Source organism: Rhinopithecus bieti, unplaced genomic scaffold (assembly GCF_001698545.2).
Source record: "Rhinopithecus bieti isolate Rb0 unplaced genomic scaffold, ASM169854v2 scaffold_13704, whole genome shotgun sequence".
Lineage (NCBI taxonomy): Eukaryota > Metazoa > Chordata > Mammalia > Primates > Cercopithecidae > Rhinopithecus > Rhinopithecus bieti.
In genome coordinates, this window is record NW_016808231.1 from 606,524 (window position 1) to 615,499 (window position 8,976).

At 63.3% G+C, this 8,976-nt stretch overlaps 1 protein-coding gene across 2 annotated transcripts; it reads left to right on the top strand.

The window, feature by feature from the left end:
• The first annotated feature begins 48 nt into the window (after positions 1–48).
• On the top strand, positions 49–8,066 carry LOC108538249 (endothelin-converting enzyme-like 1). Of its 2 annotated transcripts, XM_017886213.1 has the most exons (19): positions 49–194; positions 1,147–2,033; positions 2,642–2,710; positions 2,818–2,928; positions 3,016–3,108; positions 3,314–3,438; positions 3,687–3,909; positions 4,013–4,117; positions 4,405–4,503; positions 4,735–4,809; positions 4,960–5,063; positions 5,304–5,362; positions 5,443–5,494; positions 6,058–6,125; positions 6,278–6,402; positions 6,749–6,814; positions 7,092–7,187; positions 7,430–7,506; positions 7,652–8,066. In XM_017886213.1, exons 2-19 carry the CDS (start codon positions 1,248–1,250, stop codon positions 7,749–7,751), a joined length of 2,433 nt encoding a protein of 810 aa, XP_017741702.1. In that variant the 5' UTR covers positions 49–194; positions 1,147–1,247; the 3' UTR covers positions 7,752–8,066. The 2 variants fall into 2 exon arrangements, with proteins under 2 accessions (XP_017741702.1, XP_017741704.1); XM_017886215.1 differs by lacking the exon at positions 4,013–4,117 and having other exon boundaries at positions 50–194.
• The last annotated feature ends 910 nt before the right edge of the window (positions 8,067–8,976 follow it).

An 8,976-nucleotide genomic window follows, 5' to 3' on the forward strand; every position in this document is an offset into this window, starting at 1 on the left:
TGGAGCCGCTGGCGCGCCCCCTCCCTCGGGCCGGCAGGCGGGCGGCGCGGCGGGCTCGGCGCGGCGGCAGAGGAGGCGGCGGTCGCTGGAAGACACCGGACGCCAGCTCAGCTCAGCTCCGCTCCGCTTCGGCTCAGGTCCCCGCTCGGGCCCGACCCGCTCGGTCACCGCCGGCTCGGGCGCGCAACTGCCGGGTAAGTGGCGCCCGAGTCCCTGTCGCTGAGGCCACCATCGCGGCCACCTCCGTCGCCGCCGCAGCCACTGCGCGGAGCCTCCCGGCTTTGTCTGCGTCCTCTCGGCTGCGGCTGCGGCTGCGGCTGCGGCTCCCGGGCTCGGCTCTCGGGCTCCGCGGACTGCGCCTCACAGCGCCAGGGCTCGGGGCTCGCCGGCCAGCTCGCTCCCCGCCGGGGGTGAAACTTCGCCCAAGTTTGGGTTCTGGGGAGAACCTGTTGAAGCCGGGAGTGCCTCGGGGCGGGGACAGAGATGGTGGGAGTGGGAGGAGGGCACCCGTCTCGGCTTCTCCATCAGGGCCGTCCAGGGTTGGGTTGTGTGTTCGCCACCCTGGGGCGTTGGCGCGCGCCTCTAGGGAAGGGGCGAGTGGGCCGTCGGGCCACCGAGCAGAAGGAGCCAGCGAGCGGGATTGGCGTGGTCAATCCCGCGGACTTCCGCGAGGACAAAGTTTGGTTCTTTGGCCGCTTAGCGGAGCGTCTGGGTCCAGAGCCGAGAGCTGAAAGTGCCGCATAGACGCGCCCCTGACTGCACCTCCTCACTCCAGCCTCCGCTCCTTCCCCCACTCCACCTGGCCTTGGCTGGGGCAGGTCGTGGGAAAGAAAGGCGAAGGGAAGAGAGACGACCTTTCAATGAAGGCCCACTACGTGCCAGGCCCCTTGCCTGGCGCCTCTTGCTTCCAATAAGAGCCCTCCCAACCCTGCGGCTCTCAACTGTGTGCAGGGAGAGGACAGGGGAGAAGACTACACTGTGCACGTGGGGGTGGTGGCCCCGCTGAGCCCTCCTAATCCTTGGTTTCCGCAGTGAATGAGGCCCAAGGCTGGGGCCTTTGCACCCAGGCCTGTGTGTCTCCTCGGGGTGCCCCTGAGCCCTACCCGGCTGCGGCGCCTCCTGAGCCAGCTTCTGCCCTTCCCGCAGCTGCGGCCCCGGGGCCATGCGGAGGCCCACAAGGAGGCCGGCGGTCACGCGCATCCCGTAGCCCAGGTGGCCCAGGGCTGCACCGCGGCGGCCTCGGCGCCATGGAGCCCCCGTATTCGCTGACAGCGCACTACGATGAGTTCCAAGAGGTCAAGTACGTGAGCCGCTGCGGTGCGGGGGGCGCGCGCGGGGCCTCCCTGCCCCCGGGCTTCCCGCTGGGTGCTGCGCGCAGCGCCGCCGGGGCCCGGTCCAGACTGCCGCGCTGGAACCGGCGCGAGGTGTGCCTGCTGTCGGGGCTGGTGTTCGCAGCTGGCCTCTGCGCCATCCTGGCGGCTATGCTGGCTCTCAAGTACCTGGGCCCAGTCGCGGCCGGCGGCGGCGCCTGTCCCGAGGGCTGCCCTGAGCGCAAGGCCTTCGCGCGCGCCGCTCGCTTCCTAGCCGCCAACCTGGACGCCAGCATCGACCCATGCCAGGACTTCTACTCGTTCGCCTGCGGTGGCTGGCTGCGGCGCCATGCCATCCCCGACGACAAGCTCACCTATGGCACCATCGCGGCCATCGGCGAGCAGAACGAGGAGCGCCTGCGGCGCCTGCTGGCGCGGCCCGGGGGTGGGCCCGGCGGCGCTGCCCAGCGCAAGGTGCGCGCCTTCTTCCGCTCCTGCCTAGACATGCGCGAGATCGAGCGACTGGGCCCGCGGCCCATGCTGGAGGTAATCGAGGACTGCGGGGGCTGGGACTTGGGCGGCACAGAGGAGCGTCCGGGGGTCGCTGCGCGATGGGACCTCAACCGGCTGCTGTACAAGGCGCAGGGCGTGTACAGCGCCCCCGCGCTCTTCTCGCTCACCGTCAGCCTGGACGACAGGAACTCCTCGCGCTACGTCATCCGCGTGAGTGTCCCCCGCCCAACCCGAGTGCCCTGCCAGCGGCCGCGGATCCGGGGCGCAGTGGCCTTGCCCAGGGGTCCCTGTGCGCTGGAGGCGGGTGCGTGAGAGGAGAGGAAGGGAGAGGCGAGCAAGAGAGGGGAGGGGAGGGGAGCGCACCACGGCAGAGCGCGGGAGGAGGGCGCAAGTAATTTCCCTGGGGGTAATTGCGGTGTTTAGAGGAGCCGCGGGAGCCGCAGTTTCCCAGCCCTCTGGCAGGCTGTGAGGACCAGGAGGGAGGGGCGCGCCGGCGGGCTGGGTTGACATCTCCGCGAGGGCTGGAGCTGGCCCCAAAACTAGGGGTCCCAACTGTTAGTGGGGGAACTACGAATGCCCCTGACAGATAAGGAAAGTGTAGACGTACAGGGGTAAGATTGGGCGTCCGCAGGCTGGGACAGTCAGGGAATGGGCTTTGGCCATCTCGTCTTGGTGGAAAGAGGGGCTGGGGTCAGCGTGCTTTTGGGGCTGTATTCATAGATGTCTGGTTGCTCTCTGGGCATTGGAGTGGGAATTCCCTTTGTTTAGGGAACCTGAGGTGTGGACCTCTGACCTCTGGACCCTGTCTCCCTCCCCAGATTGACCAGGATGGGCTCACCCTGCCAGAGAGGACCCTGTACCTAGCTCAGGATGAGGAGAGTGAGAAGGTGCTGGGGCATGGGATGGGGAGGCAGGGAAGGCCTGGGGCCCCAGGAGGGGTGGATCCAGGCTAGGCCTGTCCCTGTTCCTGGATGAGCCCCCTCCCCTGGTGCAGATCCTGGCAGCATACAGGGTGTTCATGGAGCGAGTGCTCAGCCTCCTGGGTGCGGACGCTGTGGAACAGAAGGCCCAGGAGATCCTGCAGGTGGAGCAGCGGCTGGCCAATGTGAGCAGACTGGGGCTGGCAGCTGCCCTGGATTTGAGAGAGGGCATCATGGAGCAGGGCTGGGTCAGCTGTGATCTCTCCCAACAGATCACTGTGTCAGAGTATGATGACCTACGGCGTGATGTCAGCTCCATGTACAACAAGGTGACGCTGGGGCAGCTGCAGAAGATCACCCCCCATGTGAGTGTGGCCCAGTCCTCATGGGCAGGCAGGGTTGGGGGCAATGCTGCTGCTGGGACTACAGGGTCATCTCTTCCCAGAGATGGGCAAACCCTTCCTTGGTTATGGACTCTTATGTCCCCTTGCTGCCTCTCTCTGCCCCTCTGCCTGTCTTCTGTGGCCCCTGCCACCCCCAGCCTCACTGTCCTTGTCCTTGGCCTCACAGTTGCGGTGGAAGTGGCTGCTAGACCAGATCTTCCAGGAGGACTTCTCAGAAGAAGAGGAGGTGGTGCTGCTGGCGACAGACTACATGCAGCAGGTGTCCCAGCTCATCCGCTCCACACCCCGCCGGTATGGCTGAAGATCTGGCATTTTCTACCCAGCGGCCACTAGATCCTTTCCCTGCACGCTGGACCTGTCTGCTGGGTGGGCTTTACATTTTCTGTTCTGCATATCTGGAATGACCCCCTGTCCCTTCTTTGTGGGGTTGTCTGGGTCCTGGGTCCAGCCGCAGGTTGGGGGGCACAGGTGGGGGTGGTGCCCTTGGTGGCCCACATGCATGTCTGTCTGGACACCCACTGGCTTCACCTGGCCCCCAGGGTCCTGCACAACTACCTGGTGTGGCGCGTGGTGGTGGTCCTGAGTGAGCATCTGTCCCCACCATTCCGTGAGGCACTGCATGAGCTGGCACGGGAGATGGAGGGCAGCGACAAGCCACAGGAGCTGGCCCGGGTCTGCCTGGGCCAGGCCAACCGCCACTTTGGCATGGCACTTGGTGCCCTCTTTGTACACGAGCACTTCTCAGCTGCCAGCAAAGCCAAGGTGGGCTGCCCTTGTTTGGGTGGGGAGGATGGTGCTGAACTGAGGGTGAAGCCCTCCTGAGGCCATGATCCTAACATGGGGAGCCCCACATGTCCCCCTGCAGGCAGGGGGACCAGGCCCTGCTAAGTACTCAGCTGATTCTGAGGCTCCAGGCTACTCCTCCGCAGGCCTCCTCCTCCAGGAAGCTCATGTGGACTATCAACTGCAGGTGGACCTCCCTACCAGGCCCCAGCCCACCTTCTCAGGCATGCTTGGGAGGCGTGGCCTTAGGGATGTCTGTGGTCATTGCGGGGGCAGTTTCCTCTTCTGTCTTATGAGCCCTCGGGGGTGCAGGGCCTGGATCCCCACCTCCAAAGTATACTCTTGGTGTTCAGAACTGAGGTTTGGGCTTAGAAAGTGGTGCTTAAAGACAGGGGTACCCCTCCTGCCAGGAGTGATGGACCAGAGTGAAAGGCTGCTGGGTTGACCCTTGCTCCCTGACCTCCGACCCTGCAGGTGCAGCAGCTGGTGGAAGACATCAAGTACATCCTGGGCCAGCGGCTGGAGGAACTGGACTGGATGGATGCTGAGACCAGGGCTGCTGCTCGGGCCAAGGTGAGGGGACCCTGTGCCATTGGTTGGTCCTATATACATTGAGCACCTACTGTGTGCCAGTGAAAGAGAACAAAAGGGGCAAAAAGGGCTTCGTAGAGTTGACTAGGCCTGCCTCCCCCATTGTGAAGCCCACTCCCAGGCTGGCCTAGTGTTCCCTTCCTTGGTGGGTAGGATGGGGTGGGGGCTATCTCCCGAAGCCCCGTGCCACCCTCACCTGCCCTCGGCCTGCAGCTCCAGTACATGATGGTGATGGTTGGCTACCCAGACTTCCTGCTGAAACCTGATGCTGTGGACAAGGAATATGAGGTGGGCCCTGACCCTGCCTGCCCTGCCTGTCCACAGCCTCTATACTAACGGCACTCAGGAGGGCAGGTGGCCTGCATGGCCAGGTTGTCACCCAGTCTGCAGGTAGCTCTGCCCTTGTCTGCGGCTTAGTGCCGCCCATGCCTCCTGCAGTTTGAGGTCCATGAGAAGACCTACTTCAAGAACATCTTGAACAGCATCCGGTTCAGCATCCAGCTCTCAGTTAAGAAGATTCGGCAGGAGGTGGACAAGTCCACGTGGGTACCTGGTCCAGAGCTGGGGGTCAGAGAAGGTTGTGGGGAAAGGGCAGGAGCTGGTGGGGCAAATCATCTCACAGCCATGCAGATGTGGGGGGCACACAGGCCAGCACAGGGCATGGGGTGGAGGCCGGCAGGGTGACCCCCAGACTGTCAGGAGATGGCTGATGAGGAAGCTGTGATGTGAGGGTAGTGGGGGAGGGAGTGTGTGCCCCCATTCACCCCAGCCTCCCTCCACAGGTGGCTACTCCCGCCACAGGCGCTCAATGCCTACTATCTACCCAACAAGAACCAAATGGGTAAGGGGATGTGTCCCTACACTGGGCGGGGCAGGGTCTAAAAGTGGGTGTGTCTCCCACTGAGCACCCCCTTCTTGTAGTGTTCCCCGCGGGCATCCTGCAGCCCACCCTGTATGACCCTGACTTCCCACAGTGAGTACATAGCTTGCCCCGTTTGTGGCTGAGGGCAGGGCTGGCATGCAGACCTTGTCTACCAGGTGTGTTGGCGTACTGTGGCTCCAATCACCCCAGACCCAGCTGGGTTCAGGAGTCAGGACAGCTGTGGACCCTGGCTCCCCACTGCATCCTTGGTTATTTAGAAAAACGTGTAGGTTTGTTATTTGTAGCTTCCTGGGGTCTTCCTTACTTGAGGCTCATTTCGATGTTTCAAAGGTGGCGCAACACTAATGATGAGGTCGGAGGCCAAACCCCCACGTGGGTGCCTCCGTTTCCCTCCTGTCTCCTCCAGCCCCGTTTCACCGCCCAGCCAGCTCTGTTAGATGGGATTTCCTAAAAGCAGCTGGATAGGTTCCACTGGCATTCACACAGCCCATGAGGAAGCTGAGGCACAAGTGCCCCTGGACCACACGGATGCCTCTGTGGCCTCCCTGGGCCACCTTCTGGCCTGGCCAGGGGACATCCGGGGCCTGGGCAGCAGCATGGGGCTCTCAGAGGGTGCTGAGGGCTAGGGCCTGATGCTGCTGCTGTGGGCCCAGGTCTCTCAACTACGGAGGCATCGGTACCATCATTGGACATGAGTTGACCCACGGCTATGACGACTGGGGTGAGGCCTGTTGGGGCCCGAGGGGATGGCTGGGAGGGGGCAGGACAGGCAGTGGAGAGGCAGGGTAGGGGATGGGCTAACTGGGGCTGCTGGGTGGGAAGGGGAGGAAGCTCAGGGTGAGGGTGGGTCTCATCCTGCTGCACTGCCCACAGGGGGCCAGTATGACCGCTCAGGGAACCTGCTGCACTGGTGGACCGAAGCCTCCTACACCCGCTTCCTGCGAAAGGCCGAGTGCATCGTCCGTCTCTATGACAACTTCACTGTCTACAACCAGCGGGTGAGACCCCCACCTGCCCCTTGTGCCCCTCAGGTCTGGTGGGGCACAGGGTGGGAGCATCACGCATACCCTTGTGCACGTGCACATGTCCAAACAAAACCTGTGCCCAGGTCCCTGCACACACACTTGGTTCCCGCACATTCACGTGGACACATGATGAGTGTCCGTAGACTTACGGAGGACAAGGGGTTTAGGGGGAAGGAGCAGGGTTGGAGCCCCCCTCAAACTCTCTGGGCAAGGGAAGGAGAGGGGTGGTGGGAATTAGGGGCTGGGGCCCAGGGTATCAATGCCTGAGGGAGGCCAGCTGGGCCCCAAGCAGCCCCCTGTCCTCTTCCCTTCCCGGCAGGTGAACGGGAAACACACGCTTGGGGAGAACATCGCAGATATGGGTGGCCTCAAGCTGGCCTACCACGTGAGCTGCCTGCCTGCGCTCCACCCCAGCTGCGGGAGGGGCGGGGGCTGATGAGGACTCCAGATGAGGGACAGAGCTGCCTCTCTCTGCCCACCCTGCTGAGCTCTGGCCTGGAGTGGGGCAGGGCATGTGCTGGGGACATGGTCCACTGGAAGAGGAAGGATTCACAGGCCTTCCTTCACAGGGAGAGCAGGGAGGGCTACCTGGATGGAGGACAGAGAGGAAGCAGTGCCCAGGATGGGTAGGCATAGCAGGTCCATGCTCTCTCTGTCCCCAGGCCTATCAGAAGTGGGTGCGGGAGCACGGCCCAGAGCACCCACTGCCCCGGCTCAAGTACACACACGACCAGCTCTTCTTCATTGCCTTTGCCCAGGTGGACCCGGTGGGGGATTGGACTGGGAGCCTTGGGGTGGGGACACAGCATCCAGGGTCAGTCCCAGCTCTGCCTTGCCCAGGCCTCAAATGGCCAGCCTGTCTCTCATCACCTGTCCCCTCAGAGGTGATGGCCCTGTGGTGCTGAGGAGGCCTATGGCCTTGTGTCCTGGGTGGGGGGCTAGGGGGTGGATGCCTGGCTTCATCTCCCCCTCCTCCCCTCCACCCCGCTCCTGGACCCAGAACTGGTGCATCAAGCGGCGGTCTCAGTCCATCTACCTTCAAGTGCTGACCGACAAGCATGCCCCTGAGCACTACAGGTATGCCCAGCTGCCCGCCTGGCCTCGTCTGCTCCTTGTGTTTGGGGTGGGATCAGGGGCATGGGAAGGAATAAAACTCACCCCTGTTTGCTGGGGTTGGGGTGGTTGCAGGGCCCCTCACAATGTGGGTCTCTCCCCACCCCAGGGTTCTGGGCAGTGTGTCCCAGTTTGAGGAGTTCGGCCGGGCTTTCCACTGTCCCAGGGACACGCCCATGAACCCTGCCCACAAGTGTTCCGTGTGGTGAGCCTGGCTGCCCGCCTGCACGCCCGCACTGCCCCTGCACGAATCACCTCCTGCCAGCTACCGGGGCAGGCATGCACCCGGTGCCAGCCCCGCTCTGGGCACCACCTACCTTCCAGCCCCTCCAGGACCCGGACTCCCTGCTGCCCCTCACTTCAGGAGGGGCCTGGAGCAGGGATGAGGCTGGACTTCGGGGGGTTGTGGGGGAAATATGCTGGGGTCCCCAGACTCTGCTCTAAGGGGGCCAGACCCTCTGCCAGGCTGGATTGTACGGACCCACCTTCGCTGCAAAGTCTGGTCAATAAATCACTGTACAGTTGCCTTGGTTCTTGCTGCAAAGTCTGGTCAATAAATCACTGTACAGTTGCCTTGGCCTCTTCACGGGTCCCCAGGGCAGGCGGAGCTGGAGAGAGCCCTCTGCAAGGAGGCTAGGGCACTTAGCACAATGGGGACCCTGGAGAGGACCTTCTTGTCTACTGGTTGCCCTGGCTCAGCCGCCTGTGTCTAGCCCTCCTGGACTCTTCTATCTTTTCCACCAACAGGCAATACTTCCCTGGCCCAGCCGCCCTCCCCCAAAGCCTTGCCCAGGACTTCCTGCCCAGTTCTGGGGCACCCCTAATTCAGTCTCATGGCCTGGTGACCCACATTCCAGGGTGATGCTGGGACTTATGTCCCCTGCAAGTCTATAGTAGGAGAAGCTTCTGCCTTGTCTCAGCCTGGCCCTTGGCCTCAGCCTCTCTAGAAAGGGGATAGTGACCCACACTTACATGGAGGTGGGGCCGACCCACAGGACATCTCGGCCTCTCCTCCAGTGTGGAGGCAGGCTCCTGGGGTGCAGAAAGCAGAGGACTGGTAGGAATGATAGGCTCCTGGCGTGAGGAGGGTGGACAGAGGCAGTGGACAGCTGCCCAGGCTGGAGGCTGCTGACTGGCCCTGCCCGATCGTGGAGGGGCAGCAGGGGGAGGGGGAATTCTCCTATCGGGCGGCCCCACTCAGGGATCCCGAGTCTGCACTGACGGGGACCAGCAGGCGCCTGCCCTTCCTCCCAGGTCTGCTTTTCTTCCTTCAGGAGTGGCCTAGGGGGGTTAACCCCTCCCTGGGCACCACCCAGTGTGGCCATCCCCATCTCCTGAATGGAAGTGGTGAATTTCTTGCCAGCCCAGCTCTTGTCGTTCTGCTCAGACAACGCCTGCCTGCACGCTGTCCCCAACCTTCAGACACCTTTAAGA

Bases quoted from the DNA above. Each gene is read 5' to 3' on its own strand.
- LOC108538249 (XM_017886213.1), top strand. From the start codon at position 1,248: ATGGAGCCCCCGTATTCGCTGACAGCGCACTACGATGAGTTCCAAGAG. The intron at 2,034-2,641 runs GTGAGTGTCCCC...CTCCCTCCCCAG, and splicing joins CCTCGCGCTACGTCATCCGC to ATTGACCAGGATGGGCTCAC. The intron at 4,118-4,404 runs GTGGACCTCCCT...CCGACCCTGCAG, and splicing joins ATGTGGACTATCAACTGCAG to GTGCAGCAGCTGGTGGAAGA.